The 15,547-nt window shown below is 35.6% G+C and overlaps 1 protein-coding gene across 8 annotated transcripts in view; it reads right to left on the reverse strand.

The window, feature by feature from the left end:
* Nucleotides 1–15,541, reverse strand: part of LOC100749002 (potassium/sodium hyperpolarization-activated cyclic nucleotide-gated channel 3) — a 213,576-nt gene extending 198,035 nt beyond the window's left edge. For 7 of the 8 annotated variants that reach the window (XM_033321198.1, XM_033321196.1, XM_024368233.2 and 4 more), the window contains exon 1: nt 15,440–15,541. In XM_033321198.1, coding sequence (XP_033177089.1) covers nt 15,440–15,477 — 38 coding nt within the window. In that variant the 5' untranslated portion in view covers nt 15,478–15,541. The remainder of the gene's footprint in view (nt 1–15,439) is intronic. The other variant, XM_024368234.2, reaches the window with a different exon arrangement.
* Between the last annotated feature and the right edge of the window lie 6 nt (nt 15,542–15,547).

Here is a 15,547-nt window from a genome sequence, read left to right on the forward strand (position 1 = left end):
TTCATTTTATAATTAATTTTCTTCCTATTAATGTAGTATATATTTTTAGTGTCTAAAATGATACAAGTCTGGTTCCAAATGTTCATATACACAATTGGGAATACATTAACCAGTGAAGTATTATTGTAATGTTTAAAGAGTAAAACAAATCTCTATATTCATTTCGAAATTATCACTTATTTGAAACTAGAACAAGAATGACATGGAGAATATATTTTAGACAAAGTTTTCTTCTTACATAAAGTACTGTCAGTTTTTTAATAACACATGGCAAGAATATTAAAATTTATACAAAGTATTTCAGATTTAAGAACATAAAATTTGTAATTTTTTCATTTGATGATAATAATCTGTTCACCAACTGCATGTTTCGTTTCTTTAATTCTATCGAGAAATATTTGGAATTATATAAAAGTTCATAATCTAAGAAATAGTAATAATTTTACACGTGTTTCTTTGTGTCTAACTAGTTTAAATATCAAAGTCTAAATTTAAGCTTGACATTATAATAGAAAGAACAAATTATACTTGACTATTTCAGGCATCCTTCTGCGTCTGGTTCAAATCGAATCTCAAGACTCTTAAAATAAAACAGACATTTACATCTCAAGTACCGTAACAGCATCAAATTTCAATCAATCCACTTTCAATTACGTTTGCTTTCACTCTTTTATACTCCTTAAATATACACATATAAATGCACCGGGTACAATCACTTAATCACTGATGTAACAGAACCACACGATTCTCTCTGTTCGTTTGCTCAAACCTCGGAAACCATTCTTTAAGAGTAAAGTGTTAGCACGCAGAGTAAATATTTGCAACATACCCTTTATCTCAAGTATGAGAAGTTCAGAAGTTCACTCAGAGCTACACTTAACACGTTCAGCGCCACGTTGCGCGGTTACCTGTGACCTATGATAGTCACCACAGCTTTGAAACTTTCACTAGTTTACCAAATTACTTTTCGTCTCGATAATACTCGAGCAACGTGGCGTCAAAAACAGATCAAAGTATTAGATTGCTTGAGAAGTTTGTAGCGAAATCTAAGACAAATTTAAAGGTAAAGTATTCGTATGGAATATTACTAAACAATATATTGTATTAATTTAATCTAATTTTACTAAAGAATACTAAATAATCTCCATGTATCGTTTTTCTATACTAATTTTTCGCCACTTACTGTATAGTTTGGAATCAAATCCCATTACACTTGGGATCAGTCAAGGAGTTAAAAAAAGAAATTTAGAAGCTATAATAAGTCATAAAGTAAGACGTTAATGCTAGAATTACTGATCTGTAACATTTGCCTAAATATACTCCACGTACATAATTTTAATTAAAGTAAAGTGTAATATATTGATGTTTCTATCGACATAATTTACAGTTTCTGACTATCGAATTAGGACCACTGAAGATATAAAGCAGAAGACCGCAATGAAACAAAGAGAACAACCTCTTTTTTTTGTTAGAAACCTACTGAACAATTAAATGTTCTCAACAGGAAGAAATTGTTTACGTATTTTCAAACTACAAATGGATGGTTCATACGATCGTAAAGGAAGCAATACGATATTTAAATCATTCCCTTTCATGTAAAGCAACAGATATGGTATTGTGTCAGAATATTAATGGGAGTAACTGTATCAAAACTTTGAACGCTTCCGTGGCTTTGAATGCATCGAAATCCAAGAATATACTGTATAACCGCAAAGGACATTAGGGGCTGTACTCTAAACACCTAATGTACGGCTTCTTACGTACCGAAAATGGCCACGAAGCGTGGTTAACCTCTGAAATTCCTAGTTGCGATGTACCTGGTGCAACAGAACGGTTTGAAACAGACGGTTGAGAAGCGGCTGGCAGCTAATAAACAGCGACTTTGATATCTCGCGACCGCGTGTTTCTCATCTTGAAGCCGGTCGGCCCCGGTTATATGGGTTAGAACGCAATATTAGAGATTGTAGAGTCCCCTCTCGAGGGCAGCTAACCTGCGAACCTCGACAGAGATTGCTGAGATATGAACCATTCTAGCACTTCTTCTGCCGGTTGGACCGCTTGGCTTTCAGGCCCACTCGAAAAACGCCTTTGGCTGCCACCTATTTAGGCGACACAGGCCGATCCGCTGCCAAAGAGACGAAACGAGAGAGATCTGGGTCGATGATTTCGATCAGGAAAGGGTCGTCACGCTCGTACAATTAGCGAAATCGTTGCGGCGTTTCTTGTTTAATAAAGCTGATACTGCTCGTTGCCCTCTCACTTCTCCTCTCCGACGGACAAACCAGACACGGTTATACTCTGACGCGAATAATTCAACATTGAACGTATGCCAAACGAACGACCAGCTGATATACGATTCTTGCTAATCCACTACGGATTCTTGACGAAGCCGCGCGAAAAATGCTATCCGCTTTACCTTGGTATGTTTGTTCGAGCGAGATTTGAGAAAGGAGGATTTGGTAATCGTTGTTCCGATCGGATACACTGGTTTTCGTTGAATGTAATACTAGTTCTTCGGACGTCATGTTGACTGACGTCATAAAATACAAATACGACTCTTTGAAATTTATAAACATCTATAGTGTCTGCTTGTGATAAATAAATTTATGAGAATAAGTCGTTTGTTTTCCGAGATGTTGAATGTTATTGATATACTTGGAAATATAAAACTGTTAACTTCATGAAAAATCGATTTGTGTAGTTGGCTTCTAAGAAGCTCTCATAACGAGCAGAATAAGAATCTTTATCTATTTATAAAAATTTTACCCTTTATACTGCACTGGCGCTATTAGAGGCATTAATAACGTGAAAATATTATATAACAGATAAGAAATGAATAAAACATGATGTAGATAAGTTGACAGACATTTATAACTTCTTATCTTTGAAGGCAAAATACTTTGTTTCGAAAGATTATTTTGTCGAAGGATTGCAAAAGTCTACTAGATGATACTTAAATGTGTTCATCGTGACAGAAACAATGTTTATAATCTCTTATGTTTATTTGTTACGTTTATCAATTTCAAGAAAAAGGAAAAAACTTATGAAAGGATATCGTAAGAAGAAAGATGCACTATGGCACTGACGAGTTAAGAAAAAGATAGTGCTTAAATTGGCAGAAAAGAAGAGAGAATTTCGTAATAGAGGGGCGGCACATGCCAACTCCCTGGTTCTCATAGTATTGAGTTGTTATATTTGTTATATACGCGGATTTGCGATCCATACAAAGTGTGTTCTTAATGCGTGGAACTTGCCTCAAGGAGATTTCGAGCTTACAACTTGTCCACGAACTATGACTACTTTCCTACTTATATATAGCGACTATTCTCAACTTTCTCGAATACAATAATTGATAGAAAGAAAAGAAGACATAAAAAATGTACAAAGAACGAATATAATAAACAATTTAATGAATCAATTAAAAATAAACTTAACACGTTCATCTTAAACTTAAATAAAATTATGTGATAACGTAAAATAGTTATGATTATATATATACATAATGTAACATATGTATGTATATATGAAGTGTTATGTAATAAATATATGAGGTATTTGTACACATACTAATCGTAATATATGTATGTAATATATGTACTAATGTAATGTGAAAAAAGAATAAAGATGGGGAATTATTTTTCGTGAAATTAACATATGGATAAGCGTGAACATTTCTAGAGATGTGAATTGATCCTCGTTCGATCCAGCCAATTTACCTTATCGAAGCAAAGTAGCTGCGAAATATTTAATTGCATACAAAATACAAGACTAATGGCTCTAAATTTTAAATGTATCGCAGGAAGTTGAACGAATCGAGTACGCCTGGCTTAAATCGCGTTAAAGCTTTTCGACGCTCCAAAAATGTCCGAATTTGCAGTTTCACGTAGAATATCGAAGCTGGAAACTTCGCTCGAGACCGACATCAATCATTAAACTTCGAATTTCACTGAAAAATCCCACGCTCCCTGCACGAAACTGAAAACACGATCGAAACTAAAATAAATAAGTACATAACACAATGGAAACAAAACGGAAACTACAATTTCCCATTTTCATCAACGCCGAAATCCGCCTTTTGAATATTAAACGGCGAATATGCGACTTCAAGCTCAATTAAAGCGCATTAAACATGAAACTCCGATAAAGAAGACTAAACCTTGAAATGAGATTCTAACCAATGTCAAATAAAACCACATCTTAAGATCTATTACAATTCCACTTTTATTTTCTTCGTGTAGAATTCTCAAATTTCTGAAAAAAGAGAAACTTCGAAATGAAATTTTAACTATAAATCATGTTGAACATAAAATCTATGGATCTATGAGATTTGTACATAAATTCCAAAATGACGAGAAAAAAACAATTTCCATTTATCCGAAACTATCAATTTACTTACAATCCTGTGACCGTGGCTTTTGTAAATTCGATACGCGACTGAAAACTCAACTGACGATATGCAATTAACTCGATTAAATGAAATTGTAACCGATGTCTCAGGAGATCAGTTCTAAAATTGACAAACAAGAGGAGGAAAATATTTTGTAATTGAAACTTACCACAACGACCATAGTTACAAGAATGTCACTTCTATATTTCTCAAACAAAATTCTAAAAGGAAAAGGAACAATTTTAACGAATTTGAAACTATCAATTTACCTGCAATCTTAATTTTGGAATTTGATGATCAATCGAAAATTCAATTATATAAGCAAAGTTACAACCAGTGTATCGCAAAACTATCCCCCAAATTTACAAATACATATACGAACGAAAACATCTGATAATGAAAATGCCGTGTAATAAACGTGGTTACAACAATTCCACTTTTATATCCTTTAACACAAAAAATCCACGCTGAACAAGAGACAATTCCAACGCATTCGAAGCTATCAATTTCCCTGCAATCCTGTCACCTATTTCCAAATTCGATACACGACCGAAAACACAATTAACGATGTGTTAAACACGTCGAATTCGGGATTCCAGCGGCCTAAAAACGTCGTATGGCAAACATTCAAGGTGATATTTTTCCTGGAACCAAACCTATCCGCCAATTAGCCACAACCCAGTCTGTGACACGAGATATTTTCTGTCTGTGCGCGAAAAATGTCGAAGGGAACGCAAGTGGCTAGTGACGAATTTTCACGACGAACGAGAAGGAGAATCAACAGAAAAGAAAAGAAACATTGTGAACATACGGGAACGGGATTCTTGGAGAGAGTAGGAGACATAGGAATCGTAGGGGAAGGGATAAGAGAGGGATAACGGAGGGACATGGAGAAAGAAAGACAGAGCGAGGGAACGAATGCGTTGTAGCAGGGGGTGCAAAGAAGGAACGAAGAGAGAGGAGAAGGATGCGGAGTGAAGATAGAAGAGAGAGTAGAACGAGGACTACAATATGGGTCAGTTATTGATTGCTCCCTGGTCGACTCTGTAACGCCTACTATACACCTCCGCCGTTTCTATCTTGTTATCTTAGATTCCGAAACGCAACCACCACTTACCACCCTCTAACGTCGCCGAACCTATCTCTTTATTGGCATGTATGCAAATGTTATTAGACGATAGAGAGCAAGCTAAGGAAATACAGAGAGAAAGTAAAAGAGAGAGTATGAGAAGGAAAGGGAGAGGGAGAGGGAGAGAGAGAGAGAGAGAGAGAGAGAGAGAACGAATAGTATGGGTGCTGCAATAACGTTTTCCTCGCCAGTGACGTGTATTTATGGAATTTACCATGGGCCTCCGACCGACGACCGTTTAACGTTCGTCTCACACTACCACTGCCTCTCTGCATACGTGGCTGTATGTTTGTGTGTAATTTATTTTCGAACGATTCCGATCGATCCTAATGAGACATCGAAAGCTGTGAACGGGCGTGGTGGAAATGAATTTCAGAGCGAAATTAGGAAGCCGTGACGTGACTTTTTATCTTCTTCTTCTTTTTAAATGCACCCCTGGTTAAAAGTATCCGGATGCTTGCTTATTTTTGACACATTATATAATTAAATTGTTAAATTACGGAAAGTAGAATGTGTAATAATTTTATCATTTATAATTAGATTGTGAATGTTTATGCAAATCCGTATCTCTACGTATTATGAATAGACATACAGCAGGAAGAGATTTGTTTCATCGACTATATGTATATCGTAATGAGTAACTTTGAATAATCAAAGTATCGATTTGGTAATTTTGCGCTGGAGGTATGCGTTTGTTGAAACTAGCTATTAATGTTGTATATTGCTTTCGTGGTTGCGATTTCGTCATATTATGAACATGATTTCCAAATTTTAAAATGCAATGTTATCTAAAAAATCAAAACAGTTTGGCAAGATTTGTTTTGTTCCATTATTTGCTTTTCACATTATATTTTGCGAAACATTATAATTATATTAGCTGTAGCAGAAATTATTACAGTTACGTTCAGATTTAGGATATTTGAAATTATTGGGATATTTACTGGACCACTAATATTGGACTAAATTATTTCAATCTGAACATTTTTGCTACGAACGATCACTAAATAATTTAAAGAATATTGAAATACATGTACATCAAGATTTGTTATTGAAAGGAGTAAAATTTTTAAATGATATGTTAAATAAATTACTTAATCCATAAATGATAAGACAAAATAATATGTGTTATATAACGATCCTTAATGCTCTTTTAAAGAGGTACGAACGAACTTATTACTCTACCTAATATATGCATAGGGGATCAAGAAGTGTGCACATTCACATTTACATTCACAATTACATTCACTGTAATAAGACATAGGATCGTTTACAAATTCAAAAATTCAACATCGTTTATCATAGATATTCACAAAGATCCTAAATTCTTTATCGTAGGCTCTGGCGCAGCTATATAACGTTGCACATAATTTTTTGGCAAATTCAATACTACGTTTGCATTGAAATAGGAGAAAACGAGGCGTAGTATGATGTGGAGATTAACTCACACAAGATAGAGAAACTTAAGCACGGATGAACCCAGTGTTCGGTATTTCTGTAGCTCTTGGTATTTCCATTTTTCACCCTTTCGCTTGGCTGCGCGCGAAAAACGAAACGAAACGAAACGTGACTGCTCCTTTTGTTTCTTAACCTTTCTATTGCGCGGTTACGAGTTGTGTATTTTGCTTTTTCCTTTAATTTTTTTCTAAACGATAGCCTCGCGTTCCTTTTTAATGAAAACCGGCGAGAAAAATCGAATTTCATGCCGGAGAATTTTAAAGCGTTCGTCTACACGCACGAACTACACTTCGATAATCGCGAAATGTGACCGCATGCATCTCGGAAAAATCGATTTACCTAGGTCGACGTGTTTCGTTCAACAAAAAATATCCCCATTCGAAAGGTTTTTCTTAATGAAACCAACCTTTAGATCGTTTTCTTCGTGCGGAGTGCGCGGAACTCGACGATATAGGAATTGAATTTCAAGACCTTCGTGGAAATTTCAATGCAGTAGCTAAATTTATCGAGCGAACTATTTTTTTCCAGTAAAAACGGGAACTGTAGAATTTCAGGTTGAATGGAGTTCTTGAAATTTATGACACGGTTAGCCCCTTTGCCTTGTGATTCTTTTCGGTTAGATCAATATAAGATATCCTGCCTAATTTTAACAATTTACGATGCAAACATTTTATCTATAAAGAACAATTATTTACAAAGAAAATAATTTTTCTTTTTCACAAAAGAAATGTCTATTTCCTTGAATTTACGGAATGAGGTTATTAAATCTCCAAAAGCAATTTTGTTCTTGGCAAAAATTAAAGATCGGCGATTCAAGAAATTTTCCTTTAAAGAAAGTAACCGCTCAAAAAATTTATCGATGCGTTGAACAGATTAAATTATACTTTAGAAACAAACATTTTGAAGATACTTTTTTTTAATGATAAACTAAAGATCACTTTAAGATTTATAACGTTAAAGATATCGATCTGTAATATCCGTCTAAATATTCTGAATGTTGATAGTTTTAATTGAAATAATATAAAGGAAACAAATATATATATATATGTACATATAATGTTGCATTTCTATATATCCAAATAGGACTCGATATCAGTTTTATAAAAAGCATCTGCATGTTCAGTTAGTTCCATTGCGAAGAACATAATATTTTTTCTGTCCATTGTAGAGAACATTAAAAGGAATTTAACAAGCACAAAACATGATAATTTTATTCATACAGTATCAAGTTTACAGCGATGATATGCGTCAGCGTTAACCATTTGCTGTTTCAGCGCTATGTCGAAAGCAAAACATTGATATATAGAGTGTCGTGAAAAAGGATCTGATATTTTGTAAGCTTATAGTACTTAATCCTTGAGAGTGCAAAATGTTTAATGAACACACAGTGGCGAAGATATAAATAGAAATATATCACGCGTGAGATATGTATTATTCATATCTAAATTTATATTACTGTCCTATAAAATAAAATATTCGCGAAACAATACTGAATATTCAAGAAATATGTCACGTTTTAGGCAAAAATATATTTAAAATGTATAAAATAACTTAATCGGGCAAATTATCAGAATTAAATACAGCTAACATTAGATATGTATCAATATTAAATATGAACACAAATTTTGAATGAAAATTTCATTGTCTTTGTATCTCCATTCGCGTTTTCCGATCTTTCTTACTATTCATCAAATTTTCCATTAATCGTTGCTCCGATAATCGAGGTTCCACAGTGATTTAAAAACAGTAACGTTCGAAGATCAATTAATTATCACCTTTTCCCATCTGAGAAAATTCACATCTACAGAAGTTTTCAAAGCAGAGCAACAATTTTATTTATTAAAAGCGCCCCTTTAAACGATTTCAACTGATAAGTATCAAATATCTCTGACAAGGACTCCGTTCAAAAAGAACCGCGTGGCCGTCGATAATTGGGGAATCGGACTCAGGACACTCACAGAAATCTCAAGACGAGACTGACAATTCAATTTAGCCATACAAGGTGACTCCAAAATAGCTATCTATTCTTAAAACCGTTCCGCCCTGAATCGATCATTCAATTTCCCTCTCCGTGCTATTTGTATTTTCATCTTCTATTCCTTCTCTTCTCCAAGAAACATCGAATGGAATGTAATAGTGGAAGAAATGTAGAAGACAATCATAGGCCTCGATATAAAAATCTCTACATGACAATCAGTTTCTTCAAAACTCTGTAACGATGTTATTTTATTTTGATATAAATTCTGTTAAAGGACGCCTCTGTAATTACAGTTCAACTAGGAAGCAGATTATTCTTCATTAAAAAATACGTCGACAATGCGAAACGAAGTTTTCGCATATGAAACTTCGTTTATGGCAAAAGTGATTTTAAAAATTCATTAGATACATTTGCACCAACTATATTCTATTTAGCGCATATGTAAAAAGTTTAGAAGGTAAATGGTGCGAGAAAGCAAAATAATTTTACAAAATGGAATTTTATTTGATAAAAGCAGTGAAAAGATTATAACGAACTCTTAAGAAATAAAAAACGGAGTCAATGAATGTAACATATGAAACTTTTCATAGAAATTCAAATAGATTAGAAAAATATTTGATAAAAACAGGTAAAGAATCAAATATCTCTAGAAATCGTGCTTGCTCTAAATAGTTGATTGGTCACATCGTTTTGAAGCTTCATTTCGAAGCAAAGAATGGTCACCCTTTATAATAATAGCATCGAATTTTTGTTTTACTATAAATATAAATAGCGATCAATTCTGATATACAGAATTTATCTCTGTATCTGTAAATACAGTTACCGATTATGCGAAACGTTTTGTTTCTTTTCTTTCTCTTCTTTCATCCAATGTATTTTTAACAGAACTTATAATAAGATCAGGTACATCCCGCAAAATGGAACATTTAACGAAGAGAAACACGATTTGTCAACGCCAAGCACAGGGACACGAATTTTACAACTGCTCGGTTCGTCCACCCATTCCAGGGGCAACATAAATTAATCACCGATGTATATATATTGACATTATGTAAATCACGCACGGATTATGCAAATTCGACGAGCACACACCCGCCGCGTAATCATTTCGCAAGTTATTGCACGAGACGACCGGCACGGAAACGAGAAAAAGATTTGAAGTGAAAACGCACTCGAACGACGCGAATAAACAGACACTTAAAACCTCGTTACTTTGTTTCTATTCGTTTTTTCTTTCTTTAGATTTTGTATTTTTCCCCGCATTTTTGTATAATATTAAGTAGGAGAAAAAGAGAATAAAACATCGGAATCACGCGATGTTGGAGCGAACGGCGATAAACATGGAATTTAATAGCACAAGAAACGCGTTTTTTCGCAGCCGGCTTTTGATTTGAATGAAACGCGCCCAATCCTAATCCTTGCCTTTCATTTAGCTTTCGCTTAACGATCGCGTTGTCGTTAATCCGCCGAGCTCTTAACGTGGCAGAAAATTATTCCAAGTAATTACAAGACGAATCAAACAACGCGTAACATTGCACCAAGCTTCACAAACGATCGATCCTCTTGGAAATATATACACAATTATTTTAAACGATGCATCACTCAATTTGTTAAGTATTTCGTTTCATTTAATCTTTACTCTCTATGCTTCGCTCAAATGACTGCTCCAACTTACAGAAAAATCGTTAAACCTTAGCATGCACATCAAAACCACGTGAAAATGATCTGCATCTGATCGAGCAGGAGCACGTGCAATCTGGCTTGGCAATTTTTCGCAAGGAAGATGCGGTTCAGAAGTTTACCGACGTTAATGGAGCAGCTCAACACGGATTTAACGCGCCATTTAACGCAAGAATATTTGCATAGGCCCGATAAAGCGTATCAACCGTAGAACAAAGCGTTCGCGATGACACGGCCAAGTGTGAATCCAGCCTGCGGCAACAATTTCGTTCTTCAGCGACGTTTTCAACTGGATAGAGGATCTAACGGCGATTGGAAGGATACGGAGGAAAAAGGGAACAAGCGGACTAGTAGCGAAATTTCGTCGCCTTTTTCAACCAGATATTACGTAACCGTGTCGCTTTCACAAAAATGACAAAAAAAAAGGAAAAAAGAAAGAAAAAGGAAAACGCGTTTCGATCGCGCCACGATTTCTCCCGAAGCCTGAAGCTGTTGGCTACTAGCAGAGAACGAATCTAAGCGGCATGCTCCATTTTCAACGATCAATCCGTATGGCACGTTGAACAGAGACGTTTCGACGTTTTATCGCGAGAATTAATCGACGTCGTTAAAAGCGGGCGTTCACGCTGCAATGTTCGACTCCACGCCACCGGGCAACCTGTTAGTCATTATCCCATGCCCGTTGCGCCGAGTCACGTCCTATAAGCTCGCGGTAATTGACTTTGGATAATGGTTAATGGCGACTCAAGCTAGGTTTGACCGGTATCAAACATTCTTCCAGTTTTTCTTAGATTTACATGGTAGTTTGTGATATAGCTATCAGATACGATACTTGGTATGACAATAGAAGATAATGATTGTTACGAGTACACTGTTCGAAATAAGTAAGGCAGACAGACATGGAATGAGAATTCTTGAGAAAGAAGTTAGTTTTTTTTAAAGTGATGTAGTATAAAAGGAAAAATATGTAAAATTCTATAGTGCTGAGTACAACTGTTAAATTTCTAAGTTATCGAACGTTCGAGTTTCTAAATTTCCTTCCTATTTAATACTATTTGCTTTCTCACTTCTGATTGGAACAAATTATTACAGGAAGTTTCACTATACCTCCTGCTATTGTATCTTCCAGTTATTACCTATTAAAAAGTTTAAATAATTTTCTACGTTGAAAAAGATTCAACGATAGCGAGGTACTAAAGACTGTAATGGTTACATTCTTCAATTCAAACGCTACCGAATGTTTCGAACTAGATATCGAAGATTTGATGGCAACGATGGTAGGAAGTTAGTAAAAATGGCTAAACTTATTTCTCTGTATATGATTTTCGTAATAAAGTTTATACAAAAATACACAACAACCTTCGAAATGACCTGCGACAAACTGCAATCAATTCGAAAAAAGAAATCCACTTCTTCCCCAAAACGTGAAATGAAAAACAGATATTGTGGAACAATGTCTGTATATATTCCAGGCCGAAGCTATCAGCCGGTCACAGTCGATTTGGAGGAAACTGACTGTCACCTAGATTCTAGAGAAACAGGGTGCGCATCAATTAATTCCCGCATTGTAGCCAGGTTGGACAATACTTCTTTCAGGAGGGCGGCGATACGCCGCGCAGATAGTTTCCCCTAATTGTTTTGAGCAGTGCATCAGTTTGTTTTGTCTTGTTCAAAGGCTAACACGCGACTAACTTTGTTGACGCACGAGGGGCGGCGCATTTGCCTTGCCGCGCTGATAAACGCGCGCCGCATTTGCGAGCCTATTTTCGCGCCGTGAGCTTTTTTTAGACGGCCTCTGAGCAGTGCGTATATCACTCCCTAGAGATCTATGGCGATGTACAGGCCACCGGAAACTGGGGAAATACGAGAGAAACCGCACCGTGAACGGGATCTCAAACGAAACGGTGAACGACCGTGGAGAGGAATATTTAATTTTTAATTCTTCGAGTTATTCTGGTTTCGCTTGAAGGTTTATCGTGCATAATTTATAGATTATCGGAGACTATTTTAATGCAGTAAGTGATGAAGTATTTGATACTAGTTAATAATAATATCGTAGATTTCAGAAGGAAGCAAGTACTACCTGACGTGACTGAAAATACTAGTAGAGAGAATGGAAGAAGTCGTAGTTGCGATAAAATTGTCCAGTTAAAGTTCAGTTGTAGTAGAATACTATTTTATGTTGTAGTAAAACGGTATAAGAAATTATAGCACAACTGGAAAATTCTTTCTAAGACGAGATCATTCTTTATGACTGAAGTTGGAAATTTTCTCATGAACTATTTTAATTGTAACTACAATTAATAATTTTGATAATGCTATTCTAATCATTTATATGTACATAAAGATTGTCGTTAAGGACAAATTTTTTCACAGCAAGAAGCGTAAGTGCACAGCTTAAGGAGAATCAGATCGTTCAGCACAGACAGTAACAGTTTCTCCCTCCATTTACTTAAGGACAGAAAACCTAAGAGTAAATAATCTCCAACATGATAAACTCCTCGATAAAATACCACTGACACAAAACCAAATCTCCCCAGTAAAAAAAAACTCAAACTTACTTTTACGCAAGAGATACACAAATTATATAGTTGTATTATGATTTCATTTTCCTTCTATATAATACATTATTAACGCGCGAGCAAAAATGCATAAAAAAGAATGCACTAAGAAAAAGAAAAAGTTTCTCAACTTGCAGTCTCACAACAACGGGGATAAAACTCGCGTGAAAGACTCGTAGGAGGCGATTATTAGGGCCTGTGAGTCATCCGTTTTCGAGCGAAACGAATCTCATTCATGCGAGCGAAAATCGGTGGGAAAGATCCTCGGAATCGGGCGCCGTCGGATCGATCGTTCCCGATTTAAACGGAAGTTCGCCTCTTTTTTTCCTTCTTTTTTCTCTGACTAAAGAAACGCGCTCAATTTTTCGAGGCGTGCCGATTACGGGCCGTGACGGTTTTGCTTGATGCGCCCGCTCGAAAAAAAAACCAGCATTATGTCTCTCCGACATAATATTTTTACTGCCAGTGACTGGAATAAGCGCAGATCGATAGTTATATTTATAAACGCGTCATTCTGAAGCAAAATTCGTGGAAAATAGATGAAGCAGACAGGCAAGAGCACGCCTCGGGAAACAGGCTCGGTTCTGCCAGAATTAAACTACGAATGCAAGTTCCGCCATCCAGTTATCAGTTTTTAGCTTCGAGTAATCGTCAGTTTCGCGAGCGTCAAAGGATTGAAGCGTTGCTGCTATACACTCTAGACGCTCCACGGATGGGATCGAGAAACGTATTATAACCAGTAAATAGCAATACATACGACTAGAAAGATGCGTAATAACGTCGACTCTGGATAGAATGAAATTTACGTGAATGGAGAAGCTCCAGTCTCGTTTCTAATTACGCCGCGTACAATGCGACGGAGATGCTGGGGTGTTAAGAATGTTGGCTCTACAAAGAGTGTTTGATATTCGTTAAGCTCAGAGTTCTTGGAGAAGGATCCTTTTTAGTTCTGCTTGGGCAATTTCTAGTTTCACGTGGATTCGTTTTTATCTCTGGTTAAACAGACGGTGAAAGTTTGAAACTCCTTAAATTATATAAATAATAAAGTGATTCAATAATTTTATATAGAATTATCACTAAATTCATGTACATATCCTTTTTAATGTTGAATCGATCTGGAATTTGTTTCTAGGTATTTTAAAAATTAAAAATTAGTAGTAATAGCGAAGAATCGTGTAAAAAAGGAAATATGGTTGATCTATACTACTTAGTATATGCTTAGTATTGCCTTTATATCGAGGGAAATAAACCAGTCGTGTAAATTTCGTAATATCCTTTGCAGAATATTTTACGCAATAAAAATTTAAACAAATTATTTTAAATCATTAATTGCTTATAAAGAACTTGTAATTTTAATTAGCCGAGAAAAAATTTGAAACTAGAGTAATAAATAGGATTTTAATATTGGAGAAACGATAAAAGAATTTTCCGCGAGAAAACAATTTACAAGGAAATCTTAAATGCAAAAACATTTAACTTGTGGAAGCCTGCGGAATCTTAGTTGCGGGAAAGTTCGGGTACAGGAAATTAGACCGAGTTGAACCATTCAAATCTCTCCTCTGTCATTTTTCCCTATGTTCAATTCATAAAGAAAAAAAGACCATTCAACCGGATTATCGGACTATTATTCGAATCCGGATCTTTACCAGACAATTGCTTTACCGAATCGATCAATCCAAGCTGTCAACAGATTTCTGTTCCCAAATCCAAACGGTAGAAAATTCCTATATCTATTTTTATATCGAATAAGAATCTGACGACAGCGTGACCAATTTCACAAAACGATTTTATTGTTGCTTTTTCCAGGTATTTCTACGAAATTTGGCAGGATGGCTCAGTAGGATATTCGAATATCCACATAACATACAAATGTGTACAAGTATGTACAAGTATATAATGTTTCTTAGATTTAGCTCCGTTATTATTCTCGAATTATTATATCTCAGTCTTATTCTTGTTTCAGAAAGCGAAAAGAATTATAATATTTAAAAAAAAAACTGTAGCACAAAATTGAAGCAAAAGTTTATACATATCGATATTGATTTTTTTATTAAACTTAAGAATCGTAACACATACACATTTGGGTATTTAAATAGCATATAGAATCTATTATATTCTACAGAATTCCTCTGAGCTTAGCCTGTTTACTTTCTCTATCTCTAGCAATCTCGATCCCATTCGCGTGTCAGCCGCGTGTCATCCAACTTAATCAGCAAAACTAAGGTGAACAATGGAATTAAGTGACTTACGGGTGAGAGACGCGCCGGTGCAGGCTTCTCACGGACATGGCTCTGTTCTTGCGATTGGAGCTCGAGGTCGATCCGTTGGCGCTTCCGTTCGGCGTGGTATGGCGTGGC

Source organism: Bombus impatiens, unplaced genomic scaffold (genome assembly GCF_000188095.3).
Source record: "Bombus impatiens unplaced genomic scaffold, BIMP_2.2 scf_0406, whole genome shotgun sequence".
Classification (NCBI taxonomy): domain Eukaryota; kingdom Metazoa; phylum Arthropoda; class Insecta; order Hymenoptera; family Apidae; genus Bombus; species Bombus impatiens.